Genomic DNA, 23,415 nt, shown 5'->3' with positions numbered 1-23,415 from the left:
CATTCAAAAATCCTGACAACTGGGGCACCTGGGTAGCTCAGTCAGTCAGGTGTCTGCCTTCTGCAGGGGTCATGATCCTGGGGTCCTGGGATCGAGCCCAACGTCAGGGCTCCATGCTCGGCGGCATGTCTGCTTCTGCCTCTGCCCCTCTCTCCCTGCTTGTGTTCTCTTGCTCACTCTCTTTCTCAAATTTAAAAAAAAACAACAATAACAACAACAAAAAACAACCTTTATTTAAAAAAAGTTCTGACAACCACCCCTACGTTAGGTAGTTTCAGCAAAACAGGAGCAAAGGTTCTGGACTCACTGCCTACGTTCCTACCCCCGCTTTGCACTCGCTAGCTTTGTGTCCTTAGACAAAGGACTTAGCCATTCTAGAACTCACCTTCCTCATGTGAAACCTCGCGATAATGTTGGTGCCCATCTCCCAGGGTTGTTGTGAGGCTCACATATAAAATATTCTGAACATAATGCCTGCCAGGAAGAAAACACTAGTTAAACAGTTGTTGCTATCGTTGTTTAGGCAATAGTAATTATCTTGCACAATATCAAACACTAGGAAGAAGCTAGAAATGTTAGTCTTCTGACTCCGCATGCCAGGCTCTTTCTCTTTTACCATGTGTTATGCTACGGAATGTTTATTTGCCTCCTTCAGGGATTAAAATACCTCAGTGCTGTTTGTGTGACCCAGGGACAGTGAAGGAGTCTCTCTGATTATGCAGTTACAAATGGAAGATCACTATAAGGAGAAAAAGATAATGTTGTCTCACTGTTCTTTGCTCTTGCTTGAGAAGAAGAGCCCACATGTTGGACCATGTCTCAGTTCCCAAGAACTCTTGCCAGGATTTCTATTTCTCTGGTATCAAAATGAATTTCAGGGCACCTGGGTGGCTCAGTGGGTTAAGCCTCTGCCTTCAGCCCAGGTCATGATCTCAGGGTCCTAGAATCGAGCCCCGCATCGGGCTCTCTGCTTGGTAGAGAGCCTGCTTCCTCCTCTCTCTCTGCCTACTTGTGATCTCTCTCTGTCAAATAAATAAATAAAAATCTTAAAAAAGAACAAAAACAAACAAACGAATTTCAGGCCTGCCAACCAAGAGCACTGCCGGTGATTTGAGGGCATTGCCTGTTAAAGAGGCCACAGTATCCTCTGTTTGGTGCTAAATGGTGACATCAACTGTTTGTCTCCCTTTCAAAGTTACCCTCTAATATTTTGCTCCAGCTTCTTCCAAACAAAACAACTGGTACAGCTGCCAGTCACGCTGGCTTTCTGGTTCACTGCCTATTTAGGCGTAAAGAAATGGCCCCTGCTCCCTTATTTTAACTACCACTGGGCTTGGCAGAGTTCCAGACTCCTTGGGTACTGAACCTTGCAGAGTCCATAAAGTTAATTTTCCAGACTCACCGCAGCCTGGTGTGAACTTCAGACGAGGCGGCTCTGGAGGAAGTCACACTGACTTTCCCATACCACTTAAAAATAATTTTTTTAACTTGTCAAAAAGAAACATTCATCAGCATAGACTATAGGCCGTGCCATAAAATAAATCTTAACACACTGCAAAGAATTTAAATCATACAAAGAGAGTTCTCTGAAAAGAATGCAATTCTGATTCTAGACATCAGTAATAAAAAGATATCTAAGAGTCCCCAAGTAGTTGGAAATTAAATGACACACTATGGGCCAAACTGGAAGTCACAAGATAAGTTGGAAAATACTTTGAGCTGAATGGAAATAAAAATACAACATATTAAGGTTTCTGGGATGTGTTTTAAAGTATTGCCTAAAGGGTCCCCTGGGTGGTTCAGTCAGTTAAATGTCTGCCTTCGGCTCAGATCATGATCCTAGGGTCCTGGGATCAACCCCTGCATTGGGCTCCCTGCTCAGTGGGGAGCCTGCTTCTCCCTCTCTGACTCCCCTTGCTTGTGTTCTCTCTCTTGCTGTCTCTCTCTCTCTCTGTCAAATAAATAAATAAAGTCTTAATAAATAAATAAAGTAGTGCTTAGAGGGAAATGTATAGCATCAAAGGCTTATTAACAAGAAATATGTAAAATTAATGATCTAACTTTCCATCTTTAAAAAAAACTAGAAAAAGCAGCTAAAAGCAAGACAAGCAGAAAGAAAAAAAAATAAAGAGATGAAATTAATGAAATCGAAAAACAGAAAAATCAGAAAATCAACTAAACCAAAAGCTGCTTTTTTTAAAAGATCAATGAAATTGGTAAGACTTAGTCAAACTGATCAAGAAAAAGAGGGGGAAAAATTTACTAATCTCAAGAATGATGAGAGACCACATTATATATCCTATAGATATTAAAAGGATAATAATGTAATAGTATCATATATGAACATTAAAAGGATGATAGTGTAATATTATTATATATGAACAACTTTATAGCTGTAAACTCCAATATCTAGACAAAATAGACAAATTCCTTGAAGATACAAGCTACCAAGACTCACTCAAGAAGAAATAGATATGCTGAATAGCCCTGTATTTTATTAAAGAAATAGAACTTGAATTTTAAAACATTTCAGTAAGGAAAACTCCATATTCAGATGGCTTTTATTGGAAAATTCTAACAAACGTTTAAGGACTGAATAATACCAATTTGATGTTAACTTCTCCAGAAAACAGAAGAGAAGGAAACACTTCCCCACTCATTTTATGAGATCAGTATTATCCTGACACCAAAACTAGACAAAGACATTAAGGAAAACCATAGATCAATATTTCTGAAAAATATTAATGCAAAAATCCTCAATAAAATGTGACTAATTGACTCCAGCAATATATCGAAATGATAGAACACCATAACCAAGTTGGGCTTATCCCAGGAAAGCAAGCTTTGTTTAACATTTTTATTTATTTATTTACAAAGATTTTATTTATTTATTTGACACACACAGAGAGAGTGCACACAAGCGGAGGGAGGGAGAAGCAGGCTCCCCGCTGAACAGAGAGCCAGACATGGAATCATGTCCCAGGACCCTGGGATCATGACCTGAGCTGAAAGCAGACACTTAAACGACTGAGTCACCTGCCCCTGTTTTGTTTTGTTTTTGAGATTTTATTTATTTATTTGAAAGAGAGAGAAAACGTGAGCAGGGAGAGGGGCAGAAGGAGAAAGAGAAGCAGACTCCCTGCTGAGCAATGAGACCAACTCAATCTTACAGCCCTCAAGATCATGACCTGAGCCGAAATCAGACACTTAACTGACTGAGCCACCCAGGCCCCTCGACATTTTTAAATCTATGCATGCAATTCACTGTATCAACAGACTAAATAAGAAAAATCATGCTCGGGTACTTTCCTCCTAAGATCAGTCACAGAAATGTCTGCTCTCGCCGTTCCTATTTGACGTCATATGGGAGGACCTATCAAGTGCAGGATGGCAAGAAAAAGAAAGAAAAGGTATACCAGTTAGGAAGAACTAAATCTATCCATGTTTGTTGGTGACCTGACTGCCTACATAGAAAACCCCAAGGAATTTACAAAAAGCTAGAACTTGTGAGAAAACATCCAGAAGGTAAATAAGCATATGAAAAACTGCTCAGCACTAGTTATTAGGAAAATGCAAATTAAAACCACAAGAGACAATTACCTACCTATTAGAATGGCTAAAATCAAAAGACCTGAATAGGAAGTGCTGGCAAAGATGCAGAGTAATTGGAACATTGCTGGCAGAAATGTAAGATGGCATAGTCACTTTGGAAAACATTTTGTTAGTTACTTACAATAACATGTACTTATCCTGTGACCCAGCAGTACTCCTCCTAAGTATTATTTTCCCAAGAGAAAGGAAAACATATGTTCACACAAAAGACCATGCATGAATGTTTATAGTGCCTTGATTTATAATCACCAAGACTAGAAACAACTCAAATGTTCTTCAGCTGGAAATAGATAAACAAAGTCTGGTTTATCCATATAATGGAATACCACTCAGCAATAAAAAAGAATGAACTATGGAGATACGCAACTACATGGGTGAATCTCAAATGCATGTTAAGTAAAAGAAGTTTAGTTAATCTCAAAAGGTTGCATTTATATGACATCTTGGAAAAGGCAAAGCTATAGAGACAGAAAACACATCAGTGGTTGCCATTTGCAAACAATTTCCAGGAGGTTCACAGACCACCTGTAGCTCATCCCTGGACCCCATCTATATGCTACTCCCTGGTCCGGGAAGCCACCCATTCCTCTCTTACCAGCTCCTTCCTGAACCCTATCCAGATTTACCTTCAGTGGCATGCTGCTTGGTGCGGGATTGGTCCCATTTTATAGACGGTATGACATTTTTCTCTCTCCCGGTACCACTTCCAGGGCAAACACCCATCTCAGTGCTGGGCGCATGGAATGCACTAGATGATGAAGTACTGACTGAGGCAGTCTGCCTAGTAGCAAGCTATTTCATTCTTTCCCCAAGTCCATGAACTTCCCACCATTGTGCTCAGACTTGAGTGAATAGAAGCCATCTGGGAGACGGATGGGAATATGGAACCTAAAACAGGGACACGTGGCTGGCTTAGTCGTTAGAGCATAGGACTCTTCACCTCAGGGTCCTGAGTTTGAGTCCCACCTTTGACCTGGGAATTACTTAAAACAAAAATACCTAAACCAAGATGGGCTCTGTCCATCTGTGTCTTCTGCCACATCAGAAAAGCCAGCTGCATAGGAAGTCGATGGTGACAGACCCCCAGGCTAATGGAGGGAAGTGCTGACTTTAACCAGGTTCTGTCATCATACCTCCCTCTCCCTCTTTTCCTCTCTCTCTCTCTCTGCCTTTCATTCATTCATCACTGGTTGGCGGGATGCTACAGTACTGATCGGGACAGACATGAAAGCTGTCCTCAAGGCGTTTGTAACCCAGCAAAGCGTACGGGGGAAGTAATCTGTTCTCAGACCGTGCGGGACCGGCCCTGCCCGTGAAGTTCAGACCGCATGGGGGTTGTCGGGAGGGGCGCTCCCGGCGCAGGCGTCTTCCCTGCCGACTCTGCTCTAGCTGCGTTTTTTACGACCTGCTGGCGTCCGCAGTCCTGCAAGCCTCCTCTCCCCGGCGGAGAGACGCGCGGGTGCCGAGGACCCAGGGCCGCCCACCGGGGCCCGGCCCCGCCCAGGCCAGTCACGGGCGGGGGCCCGTTCCCATAGGGATTGCGGCCGTGGCGGCGGCGGGCACAGCCGCGAGAGAGGCGGCGAGGCGGGAGCGGGACCAGGCCCGGCAGCCGCGGCGCCGTGAGTCCCGGGCGGGGAAGGCGCGCGGGCCGGGACCGCAGGCCTGGGCGCCACGTGGCGCGGCTCGAGGCTGCGCAGCGCGGACCAGGTGCGGGAGAGGGCGCGGGGGGTGGCGGGGCGGTGGGGCGGCTGGACTGCACGTCCCTGCCCCCCGCCGAGGCCCACCCGGGAGGCGCCAGGCCCCCCCACATGGGGCTTCTGCCAGTGTCTCCGTGCCCGAAGGAAACGAGAACCGGGGAAGCCCTGAGCCTTCCTCGCCCCGCTGCCGGCTCATGTGTCTTAGATCGGATGAACTAGAACATTAAACAAGATAGATTATCTTACAGCTCGGTTCGTTTTAGGATGACGGGTTGCATTTTAACTCGCAGGTGTATACCGGGCGCTTAGAATTGGGTTACCGAGGGCAGCGAGCTCTAGGCTGTCATCCCAGATCTCGTTGCCCTTGCTGAGGGGCGAGCTTTAAGGACATGGGTCGATTCCTAACTCGTTAACAAGTGCCCTTCTGTTCCAGGTGGTTGACAAAGAGCCATCGTTGAGTGGGGCTCTAGTTCAGTCTGTTCGAGCCAGTAGTCTATAAGCGACATTTTCAGACTATGTGAAGATCCGTTTTAAGATTTATTCCTCTATGATGGAGAAGTATGAAAAAATTGGGAAAATTGGCGAAGGATCCTATGGCGTTGTTTTCAAATGCAGAAACAGGGACACGGGTCAGATTGTAGCCATCAAGAGATTTCTGGAATCAGAAGATGACCCTGTCATAAAGAAAATCGCCCTTCGAGAAATCCGCATGCTCAAGGTAAATGGATTCTTTAAAATGAAGTTTCAGGGCGTAAAAAATTAAAGCGAGTCGTGTTACATTTAATAAATGTGTTAAGAGGCGGTAACATCTCCTTCCTCCAAGGACATTTGTCCTCAGTGACACAAGTGGGACATCTATGTACAAGTTGCCAATTACTTGGCGGGGGGGACACCTGTGCAGGGAAAGGGGGAGATTCACTTTTGGAGATGCTGTGGTTGTTTCATTTTTCTTCCTCTCCCCCATGTCCGCTCTAGACCTGGTTCTTCAAGAGCCATCAACTTCAGTTTGCTTGCATTCATGAGTTGTAAACTTCCAGGCCATGTTCTGCTGACATTCTCAGCCCATTAAGAGAATTAATCATTCACCTGTTCTCAAACTGCTAGGAAGCTGACAGGTTTTCTTTACACCTCACATGTATCTGCTGCTGAACATCATAATGTCCTTTCTCTAGAAAAAAGATTCTTCTTAAAGAAGTGAAATGATCACTTTTTAAAAATGTTTGTTAACCCGGGGCGCCTGGGTGGCTCAGTGGTTTAGGCTGCTGCCTTCGGCTCAGGTCATGATCTCAGGGTCCTGGGATCAAGTTCCGCATCGGGCTCTCTGCTCAGCAGGGAGCCTGCTTCCCTCTCACTCTCTCTCTGCCTGCTTGTGATCTCTCTCTGTCAAATAAATAAATAAAAAATCTTAAAAAAAAATGTTTGTTAACCCTAGAAGACTATGAAATCAGAGCGGTAGAAAAGGATGTTTGTTACAAGCTGAGAGCATTTTTTCTTGTAATAGAAAAAGGCTGCTTTTCTGAATTTCTGTGAGGATGAAACCCAAATCCCAACACAGAGTGTGACATGTAATGAGCACCGTGGGGTTAACTTGGTTTCAGACAGGGCCTCAGTGTTCGGACTTGTGTAACCAACTCTGTGACAAGGAAAGAGTTACCAGTGGGAAGTGAGAGGAACATCCAGGGGATTTTCTGGCCTCTCTAAACATCTCTCTTCCCCATGGCTTAAATGTGTGGTGTTATCTCTGGATAAGGAAACTGAATATGAATTAGCAGGCTTTGGGTAAATTTAAATGGGGGGATAATAGGAAACCTCTCTCTTTCCTTTTGGGGTGTTCTTTACCAGCAAGATCCCTATCTGCTCTGAGAAGACACTTACAAGGTTCCCCTACCCACACTCCAAGAGGGCCTCCCCCTGAAGGGGTAAGACCAGCCGTGTTTGCCCATCCCATGGCCTGGGGAGCCTATGGGGACAGGTTCTTCCCCTTTCTTTTGGACTGATGGGTATTTTCCACTTTCTCAGGTTCTCCCTAGAGGAGAAGGCGATAACTGAGTTTGAAAGGACTCTTTTACTCCAAAGAAAAGACAATCTGTTTCTAGTGGAGAGATAGTCTTTCTAATTCCGAAGATCAAGTGTGAATGCACAATACTGGGTTTCCAAGTGTAGCTCCCTGAGTTAATTGAGTTCCTCCAGGATGGGGACCTCTGTTTTTCTGTACGAATTACTAAGCACGTAGTAGGCCTCCAACGCATGTTACTGTAGATTGAAAAAAAAAATGGTTAACAAAATAAGCTCTTAGCAAGAGTGGTTGTTGCCAATAAATTAGGAAGTCCAATGTGTTCTCTTAAATAACTGAATATTGATGCTACCTTAAGGAAAGGGTTGTGTGTACAGGAGCCTGATTTTGAAGCACAGAGCACCCCATTCTTCAAAATCAAGCACACAGATGTAGACCCTCCCGATCTATACGAGGTGATGGGACTAGATTATGGATAGAGTCCGTTCTTCAAAGTCCTAACTTTTCAGCATTCTTTGATATTCCCAACACATAACAGGTACTTAAATATTTGCTGAAATGGTGAATTGGAAGTTTCTTGAATGAAGTCACATTTTCTCCATTTAATTATTCAGTAAATATGCGTAGAGGCTCCTTGTGCCTAAAACAATGTTTTTTGTTTTTTCTTTTTTTAGTTTATTAGAGAGAGAAGAGGAGAGAGCACTCGAGTCGGGCGTGGTGGGGAGCATAGGGGCAGAGGGAGAGAGAGAATCTCAAGCACATTCTCCTGCTGAGTGTGGAGCCTGACCCAGGACTCAGTGGTAGGGTCAGACCCTCAACCAGCTGGGCCACACAGGTGCCCCTAAAACAATGTTTATATGAAATGGTACACGCCGTGTTTCAGATGCTTGACCATGGAAGGGAAATAAGATAAATTTCCCCTTGGCTCTCACTCCTGATAACTGGGTTCCTGATGAGCAGGGTCTGTGTCATTTACCTTGTGTCTCCAGGCCTGGCAAGAATCCTCTAAATAACGTGTTTAGAGGCATGTTTGAACTAGACTTTGAAGTGTTTAGGGAGGCATGGAATGAGAAATAAGGCATTCAGGACAGAGAGTCTCTCCTAGGAAAGGTGCATACGTGGAAAGCAGTATATGGAGGGAACACAGGTTATAACCCTAAAGTTTTAGCCAGGATTGCCTGCTGGGTGCTATCAGGCCAGGAAGAGAAGGAAAGGAAAGAAAGCCAGGGCTCAGTAGAAGGAGGTGGGAGGAATTTCCTGGAGTAGAGGTCTACTTTGCACAAAGCTACACCTTGGTACCAGGTAGTCTTTTGGGTCTGAAGCTTGACATACTATAGTCCCCGCAAACAGGAAAAACCTGGTGACATCTAGGCAAGTGTTTTAGGGCCCCCATCTGAGCTGGAATTCAAGGGAGAGCTCCAGTGGCCTGTGGGAAGAGGAATGTTACACTGTGAGCCAAGCACAGTTCTGTGCGCCCAAGGGAAGTTTGCAGCTCAGTGGGTTTGAGTTCCTAATACTTTCCTTGCACACCTCTTGCAGAGCTGTGCTTTTAATGACCCCTGCTGAGGTTAGGAACTAAGAACTAGGAGGATTGAAGGTGAAGATTGCCTCAATAACCTTAGTCAGAGCAGGTGAGGACTGGCAAGGGCTGACCCCCTGACTGTTCCTAGTGTGATAAGCAAACAAGATCAGGTGTAGACGGATTTGAATGCCAAGGTTTTTTTTTAATTAGAAAGCTGTTGTTTGTAGACTTCCGGATTTTTTTTCTTTCCCTGCCCCCAAATTTATTAAGATATGATTGACATGTAACGCTGTGTAAATTTAAGACATAAGATATTTGTTACAGGGGCGCCTGGGTGGCTCAGTGGGTTAAAGCCTCTGCCTTCAGCTCAGGTCATGATCTCAGGGTCGTGGGATGGAGCCCTGCATCGGGTTCTCTGCTCTGCAGGGAGCCTGCTTCCTCCTCTCTCTCTGCCTGCCTCTCTGCCTAGTTGTGATTTCTCTCTGTCAAATAAATAAAATATTAAAAAAAATTTGTTACACATATGTATTATGAAATGATTACCACAGTAAGGCAGTTAACATCTCTACAACTCATGTAATTACCATTTTTTTGGTAGTCAGAACATTTAAGATTTTCTCGCTTAGCCCCTTTCAGGTGTAGAATAGGTACTGTTAACTGTAGTCGCCAAGTGGGCATCAGATCACTTGGAACTTATTCAGCTTGTAACTGGAAGTTTATACTCATTTCTCCCACTCTACGGCCCCTGCCAACCACCATTCTACCCTCTATTTTTATGAGTTCAGCTTTTTTAGATTCCATGCATAAGTGAAAACATGCAGAATTTGTCCTTCTCTGTCTGACTTATTTCATTCAGCATGGTGCCCTTGAAGTCTATCCATGTCCTTGCAAATGGCAGGATTTTCTTTTCTTTTTTTTTTAGGATTTTCTTTTTTGTGGCTGAATAATATTGCCTTATGCGCGCGCATGTATTTCCTCTGTAGACTTTTGGATTTCGTGGACCTGTAAAATTTTAAAAAAATTTTTTTACAGGGGCGCCTGGGTGGCTCAGTGGGTTAAGCCGCTGCCTTTGGCTCGGGTCATGATCTCAGGGTCCTGGGATCGAGCCCCGCATCGGGCTCTCTGCTTGGCGGGGAGCCTGCTTCTCCCTCTCTCTCTCTGCCTGCTTCTCTGCCTACTTGTGATCTTTCTCTGTCAAATAAATAAATAAAATTAAAAAAAAAATTTTTACAGACTGGATAGTGTTGTCAGCATTTTTAAAAACCAGTTACTGAAGACTATCACCATCATTTCATAAAAGAAGGGACATTTTAATATTAAAAAAGAAAACTAGGAAAGACACAAGTTTAGACAAAAGCACAGTCTTCTTGAGAGAGTGGATGACGGCTGTAAATCACATCTATGTGGCTGCCTTTCTGAGGTGTGTGTGGACAATGTGTGTACTTACGCGCAAGTGTGGGTATGTGTACCATGGCACTGATTTTTCTCATTTCACTGTCCATTGATAAAAATGGTGACACCACTGGTTTTGTGCGGCCTAAATGTCATGCGCATTAGAATAAAAAGATTTCCCAGATCTGCTGTCGTCCTGCGTGTAGGGTCCATAGCTGAGATGGTGAAATACTTGCACGACAGAAGAACTGGATGGTCCTTGGATTTTATAATAGAATTTTTCAAAACTGTTTGTTGTACAATTTAGAGCAACCACCAGAAGTTGCTGTTGGACTCTTAAAAATTCCAGTCGTGGCTCAGTGGGTTAAAACCTCTGCCTTTGGCTCAGGTCATGATCTCAGGGTCCTGGGATCGAGCCCCGCGTCGGGCTCTCTGCTCAGCAGGGAGCCTGCTTCCTCCTCTCTCTCTGCCTGCCTCTCTGCCTACTTGTGATCTGTCTGTCAATTAAATAAATAAAATCTTTAAAAAAAATTCCAGTCATTTCCTCTGAAGCGGATAAGATCGTGGGAACGAATATTCTAGCAGTCAATTGCATAATTTTCAGGATAGCATACCTACAATGTTTCCCATTCTCAGTGTGGGAGCATACATGAGCTGTAGCCATCCATTGCTAAGCGCTTTTGAGGATGATAATTATCAAAAAACCAACTTTGCTAATAGCTTTAGAAAACATTTTTTTCTGAAAATTTGAAACTTTTCAAATAACATTATTTTGTGCCATTTGGAAAAAAATGTATTTTTATGAGACATGTTTAGTGTTTGTACTAATAAACTGCCTTTTTAAAAGATTTATTTATTTATTTTTAGAGAGAGTGTGGGGGGCAGGGGGAGCAGGAGAGAATCCCAAACAAACTCCGCACTAAGCATAGAGCCCGAAACTGAGCTCGATCCCAGGACCCTGAAATCACCACCTGGGCCCAAACCAAAAGTCAGACGCTCAACTGACTGTGCCACCCACGTTCCTCCTAGTAAACTGCTCTTTAAACTAAATATAATTCACTGTTCACCAAGAGGTTCTATTGCACTTGCCCTTTTAATGTTTAATTCTGAATCTGATTTTTCCCAGTTACACAGTTAGGCTTTTAAAAATATAAGCTTTTGCAGTAGTTATCATCAGTCAGCTCATAGTCTAAGGACATACTCTAAATTAAGTTATCATTTAGCGACAGCAATAAAATTATACTGTAATACTGAGCTCCAAGCAACTGTCCTGTCCTATCTCAAACTTACTTTCCAATGTGGGAAAACAGAATTCAGTATTTTCAGTCATCATTTTTGCTGAGATACCTACGCATCAGTGTGCTGGCATGTGTTCATCTGGGAACTTTTTACAGAACTCTTGTATGTAGCAGGCACTGTTCTGGGCTCCTGCCCTCCACATAAGGAGAGACTCATAGTAGACAAATAATTATATGTCAAGTGGTAAAATATAAAGCAGGATAAAGGGGTAAAGAGTGATGAAGAGGCTTGCTTTTTTCATAGAGCAGGGTCAGGAAAAGCCTTTCTAATGAATGACATTTTGAAGAGAGACCAGCAGCAAATGGGAAGAGATGAGTGATGCCGGCATTCCAGGCAGAGGGAATAGTGAGTACAAAGGCCACAGGCAAGACCCAGTGATGTTTTCAGGCATGTTCTGGTGTGTTCTAGGAGGAGTAAAGAGATCAGGGCATCTACAGCACAGTAAGCAAGGGCAGGGGTCAGAGGAAATGAAGTTAGAGGGGTGAGAGGTCAGACACAAGGACCTTCCAGGCCTCAGCAGAAACCATGACTTTTACTGTGAATGAGATGGGAACCAACAGAAGATTTGGAGCAGAACCGTGCCTTGGCATGACATACATTCTTAGAAGGATCCCTCCAGCTGTTTGTTACTCCAACTCCATGGGCAAGACGATTGGTAGATAGATAATTAGAACGATAGTTAGAAGACGACTGGAATAACCCAGGGATGAGGTGATGGTGTTTGGGTCAGAGTGGTAGTGGCGGAGGTAGTCAGGTACAAGATTTATTCTGAGAGAGTAGTATAGAGGAATCTGATGGTGGGAGGAAGAATCAAGAATGACCTCAGAGTTCAGGACTTGAGTAACTACAAGAACAGGGATCAGATCATTCACTGGGATGGGGAGACCTCAGTACCCATCTGGGGGAAAGGAAATCAAGAATTCTGTTTTGGTTATGTTAAGTTTGAGAGGCATAGCTGAGACCATGATGTAGGCATTTAAGTATACAAATCTGGCATTTGGGAGAAAATCCAGATTGGAGAAATAAAATTGGGAGACATCAACATAGCAGTGACATTTAAGGCCACTGAGACTGGGTTGTCCTGGGGAATGGAGAATCCAGTACCAAAGACTGAATGCCCTTCAGCATTTGGATTTGGAGGTCAGGAAGATGAAGAGGAAGCAGGCAAGGAGAAGAAAAAGGGGGTGATCCTGGAGGTAGGAAAATCCCAGGAACAATGTTCTTAAAAGCTTAGAGAAGAAAATAATCTTGAGAACGAGAGAATGGTCAGAATGAGATCTTGCCATTTGCAACAATGTGGATGGAACTACAAAATAGGCTAACAAAATCAGCCAGTTCAAGAAAGACAAATACCATATGATTTCACTCATATGTGGAACTTAAGAAATAAATTATTATGGGGGAGAAAAAGTGGCAAACCAAGAAAGACTTTTAATTCTAGAGAACAAACTGAGGGTTGCTGGAGGAGAGGTGGGTGAGGGGATGGGTGAAATAGGTCATGGGAATTAAGGAGGACACTTGTGATGAGCACTGGATGTTGTATGGAAGTGCAGAATCACTAAATTATGTACTTGAGACCAATATTACACTGTATGTTACCTGGAATTCAAATAAAAACTTAAAAAAAAAAAGAATGAGGGGATGGTCAGCAGTGTCAAAGGTCATGATTAGTACAGACTTAGAAATAGCCATTGAGGGGTGCCTGGGCGGCTCAGTGGGTTAAAGCCTCTGCCTTCGGCTCAGGTCATGATCCCAGGGTCTTGGGATCGAGCCCCGCATCGGGCACTCTGCTCTGCGGGGAGCCTGCTTCCTCCTCTCTCTCTGCTTGTCTCTCTGCCTAGTTGTGGTCTCTCTCTCTGTCAAATAAATAGAATATTAAAAAAAAAAAAAAGAAATAGCCATTGACTTTGAAGATGTGAGGGTCATTTGAGATCTTGACAAGAGCTGTTAGGTGCAGTGGTGGGAATGAAAGCTTCATCAGAGAGGATTCAAGAGACAGTGAGAAGAGCAAAGAGGACAGTGATACAGGCAACTCTCGAGGATTTTGATTATAAAAGGAAAGAGATATAGAAAGATGTGGGATCAAGAGAGAGTTTCTTAGTTGTTTTTAATATGGGAGAAGAAGGAGATTTGTATGCCAATGGTATCAATCCAGTAGAGAGAAAACTTGATACTTTTTTTTTTTTAAAGATTTTATTTATTTATTTGACAGAGAGAGATCACAAGTAGGCAGAGAGGCTGGCAGAGAGAGAGGAGGAAGCAGGCTCCCCACGGAGCAGAGAGCCCGATGCGGGGCTCGATCCCAGGACCCTGAGATCATGACCTGAGCCGAAGGCAGCGGCTTAATCCACTGAGCCACCCAGGTGCCCCAAAACTTGATACTTTTGAAGGGAGAGAATTCCTGGAGCCATGACTTTGAGTTACCAACATGGACTGTGGCCACAAATAGCTGTAATAGTGTAATAAAAGACCAATTCATGGACCAGCTAGGAGATAAGGAATTATTTTATTTTATTTGGAATGTTGCTAGGTTCTTCATATACACTCTCCTTAATCTTTATGTAACAGGACCCACAGTTATCTCCAAGCTGTGGTGCAGAAGAACTCGTTCTGCCTGGGTGTATGATATCGCCTGATTTGCATGTGGCCCATGAACCCTAGAGGAAAAATACAATCCCCTTCTATAACTAGGGTTCAAGCATGTAAAGATATTTTGGACGGGAAGTGGGGCAGGTGCCACACAAGCTAGATTACACAGAGAGACAAGATTCCTGCAAGAAAATCCCCTTACATCAAGAAGTCTGGTCTAATAGGCCAGAGTCATCACAGGGCCTACAGTGGGACATGCGTTCTGGCTGCTCATAAAGCAGGAGGCTTAACTGAACCCAGCCCAACTCCGGGGGACTATCTGTGTGTCCAGCCAAGAAAAGGACCATGTGGTTCAAAACAAGTGCACCCAACCAACCCAGAATCATTGTATACCAAAGTCCCCAGCCTTTATGATGCTAATCCCCTCTCTGCTGAATAAAAATGACAGAGCACTTGGAGGAGGAAGCAGAGAATGCCAACAGCAGTGGTAGGAAGAATAGATGCTCCCAGAGGAGTCGAGGTAAAGGACGGGAAGAGCGGTACTGTGAGGTGCCTGTGCAGACAATGCAGCAGTGTGGCAGGTGGTGTGGGGGCCTTCGAATAGATTAGACCAACATCAGTCAAGGCTGAAGGCAGCAGCTAGGACACTGTCTATGACATCTCGAATCCAGAGACAAGAAAACAAGATACAGGCAAGCAGAAGGAATCACGTCTTGCCATTTGGTGACCCGGTAGACTTGGGCAAGGTACCAAGTATCATTACGTACGGTGCACAAAATATAACAACCTTAGGAAGTGGGTATTGTTATCTCCTCTTACATATGAATCGGATGGTTAATGATCTCTGGTGAATAAACTGGAACGCAGACCCAGTTTTATCTGTCCCCACGTCCCTATGTTGCTGCTTCCACGTGTCAGGACCACCCAGTCACATCCAACACCACACTCTGAAGTCTCAGTTACGGTCCTCAGGCTTCGCCCTGCCCTCCTCCCGACAGGGCCTTAGCTGTGGGACTCACGGCTCTCTTGGAGCCTCGGGGACCAATTCTTACTGGAATAGCAGTTCCTTCCAGCTCTGGTTCTATAACCCTGTAGATTATTTTAAATGGTAAAAGTGATGGTTTGCCACCAACAAAGATGAGAATAAGCATGGGGAGAATGGCCCTGTACAAGTTTACTCTAAATATTACAACGCATACCCTCTTCATGTGAATGTTATCGCCCCCAAGAGGATGAAAATTGGTTTTTGAGAACAGGTGCAGGGAACGTGGCTTTGAAGCACAGATTACATACATATATATTATGTACATACATATATTTCATTGGGAGGTGATCTGGAAAAAATGTATAAAAGGAATCCTTTGGGGATAAATATGGGGGGGGGAGTCCATGGGGTGGGGGAGGTGAGAATATTGAGTGTATTCTGTGTGCCAGAAACATGCTTTCATTTGATTTTATCGGTCATGAATACTGATAACCTACAGAATATTCAGAGCATCCCCTTTTTCCCCCCTATCATCTCCTCACTTTCATTAACCTTCCAGTGAGGCTGTGGGGCTTTGTTACTTGTGCAGACAGGACCCACAGTTAAGAATTGCGGTTTCTGATCCCAGCTCAGAGCTGTTGGGTGACCTTGGGCAACTCCAGTGCAGCCTGGAACCTGGCCCACCTCCCTTGATTTATGTCTGCGTTTGGCGTTGCTATGCTGACTTTTTGCTGAGGGGAGCAAGAGCTCACAGTGGTCAAGCAGCCTTAACGGGTACAAGGGCAGGAAAGCGAAGGGTCAAAAAAAAAAAAAAAAAAAAAGTCTAGGAGAGAAAGACGAGAAAGATGCATGGTGGGAAGACAGAAAGGTGGGATTTAGTACCACAGGGAGGCATTGAGCATCAAGTACCTCACGCGGTCTGTCCCGAGAGGTTCACTGCTAGAAAATACCAGACCAGAAATACTGCTGGGCAAGTTACCAGCCCAGCGATGATAAGGTGCCATGGCAGGTACAACTGGCAAGGGTCCCTGTACCCAAGGCCTTTATTAAGTACTTAATTCCATGTGCTGCTGTGCCCAGGGCCACATTCCACTGAATGCTAACAGGGCATCATGTAAATGCTCCCTAGCATTAGACTCCGATTAGAGAGTTCATAATTTTTAAGAGCTTCTGCTCCCCTAATATTAGTTAAATATTTCCCCAGTATTCATTGAATAATATTTCACAGCTCACTAAAAATCTCACTGGGAATTTCTGTGACGTCTTGTGGAATTTAGTCCTGCTGTTGCTAGTGTAGGTGCCATTTCTAGGTCAAGCCCATTGTTTCATTGGCTTGTCCAAATGGATTTGTGACATATTTCTAGAAATTGTGATAGCCATGTCTGGCATGCTCTGTTATGGTTTATGTGAGATCAGAAAGTCAAATGTGTGTGGGGATCACAGTAGAGACCTAAAGGAGGGAAGTGGGCTGAGTGTGAAATTAGATGGGCAGGTGGCCACAGCTTGGCCCACACAATACAAGCCCACGGTGCTAGGTTTTCCAAGTCCTTTTTTAAACAGACAGAAATCAGAATTTTACGTAAAATCTGTTTTTTTTTCCTACCACTCTTTGTTTTGACCAAAACAAATAAACAAACAAAAAACCAAAATATACAGATGTGGACAGAATAATATAATGAATACCTCCATACCCTTCACTAGATTCATTAACCAGTTGTGAAAATTCTGCTTCATTTTCTTTCTGTGTCTCTGTCTCTCTCTCTCTCTCTCTCTCTCTCACACACACACACACACCCCATACTTTCTCAGCTGAATCATTTCCTTAAGTATGCAGCATGAATCTGCTAGAATTCTTCTGTGTAACCACAATATGATTTCTACAGTAGGATTTCTCAAGGACTCAATACCATCATCTAACGTACAGGCTGTGCTCAAGTTTCTCATAATGTCCCAGTAATGGTTGTATAACTACAACTACAACTATGACCATAACCGTAACTACAGCTGTATATCTAAATCCAGGTTCTAACCCTTGACCACACATTGCAATTCATTGTCGTGTCTCTTTAGTCTCTTTTAACACCGGCATTTTGAAGCATGCAGGCCAGTTGTTCCTCAGAATGTGCTTCCACATGGACTGTGGTTGTTTCCACTGCAGGCGTGAGGATGTGTCCACCATACTGGTTCTCAGCAGGAAGTACAGGGTGTCAGCATGGCCCCTAGTTGCTGCTCTTGGCTTTGATCTCTTGATCAAGATGGGTCTTCTGGATTTCCCAATTGTAAAGAAACATTTTCCCTTTTATAGTTAGTGTGTGATCTGTGGGGAGATATGCTGAGACGGTGAGACCACCTTGTGTCCCAACAACTTTCACCCAGTGATCTTTGCTTGAATCGATTATAGGAAGAGTTCTTGTAAAATGGTAATTTTCAAAATTCTTTCTACATTCATTACTTATGGTTTTTCTGTTAGGGAAAAAAACAAAACAAAACAAAACAAAAAAAACTTTCCTTCACCTACCACCTGTCCCCACCTCAAACACACACTCTTTAGTATCACAGAGAATTTGTGGACTTTTTAAAAAATTCAACTTGTTATAAACTGTCGCTATGATTCTTCTTTTTGATTCATAAATGGTCACACATTTTATCCTGCTCCTTTGTTCTGACAGACACCACTGTTCCTTGAGTACTTTTTTTTTTATTAAGATTTTATTTATTTGTTTGTCAGAGAGAGAAATAGAGAGAGAGCACAAGCACAGGAAGTGGCAGGCAGAGGGAGAAGCAGGCTCCCTGCCGAGCAGGGAACCCAGTGCAGAGCTGGATCCCAGGACCCTGGGACCGTGACAGAGCCGAAGGCAGAATCTTAACCAACTGAGCCACCCAGGCATCTCACCTCGAGTACTTCTTTCCTATGTGTGACAACAAGGTCTACCAGGCTCATCCCGCCGCAGCTCTGGAATCAACCATTTTCCCAAGGAGCCCTGGTTCCTTTTAGTAAGAATGAAAGCTGACTTTAAAAATGTTGACAAGGAATTTTTTTAAATGTCGAACGCCGCTCAGGCCAAACAGAACCCATCTGCAGACGATGCTTGGCCCACAGACTCCGTTTTGGGCCTTTGGATCGTAAAGCTTTCACTATATGCAGATGTTCTCCTTACAGACTGGCAGCTCTGGCCCCTTGAGGTTCATTAGTAATACATAGATAGATGTTGGGAGCTCATGTCAATAGTGTGGAAGACAAAGCAGAGCATTCCCTGGCCCACAGCGAGAGAAACCCAACAGATCCCCCTTGTCATCCTCTTTCCCCATTTGTTCAACAGGGAGACCTGTTTAATTTTAATTTTACAAGATAACGTACTAACTGCAAATAGTAACGGGCTGTTTTTGTTTGTTTATTATAAGAATTTAGGGCTTAACTCCCAACTTGTTTATACAGAAAGATTATATTTCTGCTGTGTAATGAACCCCTAAGTAATAAAGCTGCCACACAAATACTTCAGGAACAAAAGCAGAAATCAACAGGCTGGCAGCCCATTACCTTCGTAGAGACCCTGAGTTTATAGGGAGATTAACCACATGCCAGTATGTGTCAGTGTCCTCAGTGCTCCTACATACCAGCCTGCCTGCACCTTAGACTGTAGAAATAAAACAGCGCAGAGCAGGAGAAAGTAAGTGGTTTTATAGTGCACGTTGATAAAAAATATAATTATGCTATTACTTTTTCGGCCGCTTAAATTACTTGTATTTTCAGCAAAGGAAATTTTAAGGGGACAACCTGTGTTACAGACAGTCATTATCAAATAACGAAACCTTGCTAGAAGGTAGTACTTTTCATTCCAAATGGAAAAATTTTTTAATGCACCAGGCTTGTATTTAATTTCCCTTTCAATTTTTTACTGTTTTAATTCACCCTTTCATTTGGGAGGACCAATGTCTTAGACACAAATTTCCTTTCATAGGCATATGGTCTTGCTAATTATTAACCTTCTTTATTATTTATTAACTTTAAAAGCACTGTGGTAAAAATGCAATTTTATAAACTGGCCTGGTTGAAAACTTGGAGCTTAATTCTTCTTTTTGTTAAAATAATGCAAAGTGACTTCTACACCAGTGGAAGCTATCAACTTCTGTATAAACCGAACAAATAATTTATGTCATAACTGTCAGTATGTTGGTGCATTAATTTTTTGGCTCTGCCATTGTTAATTTTCATTTTGACCACAGTTTGTACCGTTGTTTCTTTTCTGGAACTTTCCATATACTTTATTAATCAACAAAACAAATGGAGCATCCACGGTGCACATCCTTAGCCTGTGCTGAGTCTTGAGAGGAACCCAGAAGGGATCTCAGCCTAGGTCAGTGGTCAGAGGACCAGCCTGGTATACTGTTTCATCCATGCTGTCTACAGGAAACCTACCATAAATAAACTTCAGGCCCCTCTCCACCTCTCCACCCAGGTACTCTCCCACTCCATATGTCACACCCTTTCCTTCTCTAGTTGTCCCCAAGACAAAATATTAGCCAGGGTGTCTACAGTGGGATTCTTGGCATTTGGAGGAAACACGAGATGAAGACGGCTTTCCTTTATCAAAAGTGCTTAAAAAGGCGGGGGTAGGGGGGCGCCTGGGTGGCTCAGTGGGTTAAGGCCTCTGCCTTTGGCTCAGGTCCTGATCCCAGAGTCCTGGATTGAGCCCCTCGTGCAGGGCTCTCTGCTCAGCGGGGAGCCTGCTTCCTCCTCTCTCTCTGCCTGCCTCTGTGTCTACTTGTGATCTCTGTCAAATAAATAAATAAAATTTTTTTTAAAAAAAAAGTGCTAAGGAATGATTCCTTGGCAGCACCATGAAGGGTGCAGAATATTTTCCTCTAGGCTGAAGAGGGTGGTAGTAATTCAGTAGCTTTTTAATAATGAAAATATCCCCCCCCCAAAGGTAATGTATTAACTAGTTCTCTGAAACTAATTTGAAAATATTTATTTTGGTTTTATGATACAGTGAAGACACGTAAATCTTTTTTTAAAAAACATTTTATTTATTTATTTGACAGAGATCACAAGTAGGCATAGAGGCAGGAAGAGAGAGAGGAGGAAGCAGACTCCCCACTGAGCAGAGAGCCCAGTGCAGGGCTCCATCCCAGGACCCTGAGATCATGACCTGAGCTGAAGGCAGAGGCCTTAACCCACTGAGCCACCCAGGTGCCCCGACACATAAATCTTTTTAAACCATTTGTATGATAAAGTAATATATGCTCATGTCAGGAAAAAAACAAAACAAAACCCTGAAGGTATAGAAGAATATAAAGTGAAAAGGAAATTCACTTTGCCTTTCTCTCTCCTGTATCAATCCAGAGGATTTCTGTGCTTGCACAAAAGCGTATATTTCTTTTTAAAAAACAGATACCAATGCTATCATATTGTATATACATTCTGTAATTTCCATTTTATGCTAAACACTGTATCTTGGCCAACTTTCCAAGTCAACACATAGATAGGCTTTATCCTTTCAACAGCTGCGTACTGTTTTCTCATTTGAACATAATATAAAGTCCTGAAGTTTATTTAATCACGTATTAATAGACACCTGGTCAATCATGTACACATAAAGCTGTGCAAATGTGAGAGAATATTGGGACTCGGAAGCATGATTTCCATAAGTAGATAACCGGGAGTGATGATGAGAGGTCCAGTCCTATTTCTGCTCCTGGTTCCCAGACCCATGGATTAGTCACAGAAGACACAGCACCGTGTGGGTCAGTGCTTATGCATCTCAAGAACTGAGGTCCAGATTCCATCATTCTGTTAGGCTGCCTGGTTGTACACGATGAGATATATAGTCAAACTAGTGGGTCCCATGGCCATGTGCTAGTTGTCAGGTCTCCTTTGCTATAAAATGGGCCTCTTGCTCTGACTTTGTGTGGACTCCTATGGCAGTAAGGCAGGCGTTCTCTAAGCCTTGGACTGGGGTGTAGGCAGGAAAGGCAAAACCTATATCTAGAGTTAGTATCAAGGGTGCTTCAGTTGTTAAGTGTCTGCTTTGGCTCAGGTCATGATCCCAGGGTCCTGGGATCAAACCCTGCCTAGGGCTCTCTGCTTGGTGGGAAGCCTGCTTCTCCCTCTCACACTCTCCCTGCTTGTGTTCCCTCTCTCGTTGTGTCTCTCTCTGTCAGATAAATACACAAAATCTTTTCAAAAAATTAATTATTAAAAAAAAGTATCAATTCCAGTAAGGACACATTGCTACCCTCTTCATGGAGCATCTGGTCTCCTTCAAGGACAGTGCATATCAGCACCCCAGTATTGGTTTTTCCTCCCATCAGGTTGTCTTCCGTAGCCCCAGTAGTCAGATCAGCCTTACGGAGAGGGAGCCGTGCTCCAGGGCCATGCATACACACCATTCCTGCGACCATGGCCACCATGTTCATGGGTCAATCACATGGGCACTGGGGTGGCCAAGGACAGAGCAGACTGACATCTACCAGAAAGACATCTCCCACCAGGTTGTTCAGTGCTTTCTCTGTAGGAGGTGCTCTCTCTTGTGGGCATGAATCTGAGTCCCAATGATCCTCAAGCTCTGTGCTCACTCCCATGAGTACAATTTATGCCTCTTCTCCAAATATCTCCCAGTCTTGCCCCTTCCAGACTCTTCATCCACTAGATAAGTTATTTGCCATTACCCACGGGTCCATGCACATCTCAGGTCCTTTCTACCTTTGTACAAAGTGAGCCATCAAGTCTATTGCTTGAAGCTGTGCTCAGTGGAAGGACATCCTGTTCCCCTTGTCCTTTAAGGCCCCTGCTAAGTGGGGCTACCCTATGGCAGTCCATTTTCAGCTAGTGCCAACATAATGAGCTGATCCATCTGCAAGCTGGACTTGAGGTTTTTCTCCTCCGTTACTTGGAAACTCCCATTAAACCAGATGTGTAAGTTGAAGGACAGGGGATGGAGCAGTAAAATAAATGACATGGAGAATAGGTCACCTCTTTTCGTCTCGCTTGTTCCCTCCAGTCCTGCTTGAGCCTGATCACAGAGGTATAGTTTTCACACATAGTGGATTGCTGCTATCTCCATGCAGTCTTATGATGTGGCTCTCTCTTACCCAGTACCCAAGAGGAAGCTCTTGGTCACATAATCACTTGATGTCCCATGATCAGTACTCAGTCTCTCTGAGGGCTCACAAGACTGCAGGAGCTGGACAGCGCTAGCAGGAGTGGACAAACTGAGTCATATGGCCTGGGTGGTAGGGCAGCTCTGATGTGCCATAAAGTTGTCTTGGGTACTACTCAATACTGACAGCCTTCCAAATCACCTAGTAAATTAGAGCCGTGTTCCCTGGAGCTATTCCCTGGTGCACATATGGAAGATATGCTGTCTCCAGGATCTACAGAGATCCACCAAATGCAATGCCTTTTTTTGGTGGTGGGTGATCAGAGGTGAAACAATTTGTCCTTGACTTTAGAGGGGATGTCCCAGGGTGCCCCAAGCCATTGGACCCCTGGAACATTACCAGTGATATGCCCTGGCAGGTTTTCTCTCATCCTCTGGCATATGTGAGTCTTTTTTTAAAAAAAGATTTTATTTATTTATTTGACAGACAGAGATCACAAGTAGTAGGCAGAGAGGCAGACAGAAAGGAGGAAGCAGACTCCCCGTGGAGCAGAGAGCCCAATGTGGGGCTCGATTCCAGGACCTGGGATGATGACCTGAGCCGAAGACAGAGGCTTTAACCCACTGAGCCACCCAGGCAACCAGGCATATGTGTGTCTTAATGGGGCATTCAGAATACTTGTCATTCCCTCTCACAGGGAGGTCCAGTTAACTTGATGTCCTTTCCACAAAAAGTGAACCGCTTTTGATCCTCCTTACTGGTAGAGTTTGGGAAGAATACATTCATCAGATTGACAACGAATGCGTGACCTGATGAACTGCATATCAGGTGCCAGAGACTGTGCAGATCTGTGCTTTTATTAATATAGGATATATTTCTGAAGTGGTGTGCTGGGTAAGATGGGGGCTGTGTGTGTATTTCAGTGCACTTTATTTTTTAGAACAGTTTTAGGTGTACAGAAAAATTGAGAAGATCGTGCAGAGATTTCCCATATACCCTGCACCCAATTCCACCTGTGATTAGCATCTTACAAGTATGATACATTTGTTATAACTAATGAATGGGTACGACATGTTATCATTAAAGTCAGTACTTCACTTACACTTCCTTCGTTTTTATCTAATGTTCTTTTTCTGTGCCAGGATCCCATCCAGGACACCACATTACGTTTATTTGTCAGTGTCCCTTGGCTTCTCTTGCCTTG

At 43.8% G+C, this 23,415-nt stretch overlaps 1 protein-coding gene across 3 annotated transcripts in view; it reads left to right on the top strand.

Annotated features, from left to right (window-relative positions):
* The first annotated feature begins 5,017 nt into the window (after positions 1–5,017).
* Positions 5,018–23,415, top strand: part of CDKL1 (cyclin dependent kinase like 1) — a 58,705-nt gene continuing 40,307 nt past the window's right edge. The window contains exons 1-2 of one of the 3 annotated variants that reach the window (XM_046009548.1): positions 5,018–5,231; positions 5,743–6,027. In XM_046009548.1, the coding sequence (XP_045865504.1) occupies positions 5,857–6,027 (171 nt within the window). In that variant the 5' untranslated portion in view covers positions 5,018–5,231; positions 5,743–5,856. Of the gene's footprint in view, positions 5,320–5,580; positions 5,600–5,742; positions 6,028–23,415 lie in introns of those variants that run through there. The other 2 variants (XM_046009549.1, XM_046009550.1) reach the window with 2 other exon arrangements.

This window comes from Meles meles, chromosome 6 (assembly GCF_922984935.1).
Source record: "Meles meles chromosome 6, mMelMel3.1 paternal haplotype, whole genome shotgun sequence".
NCBI classification, from domain to species: Eukaryota; Metazoa; Chordata; class Mammalia; order Carnivora; family Mustelidae; genus Meles; species Meles meles.
Note: the sequence above shows the minus strand (reverse complement) of the source record. Positions and strands in the feature narration are given on the sequence as shown.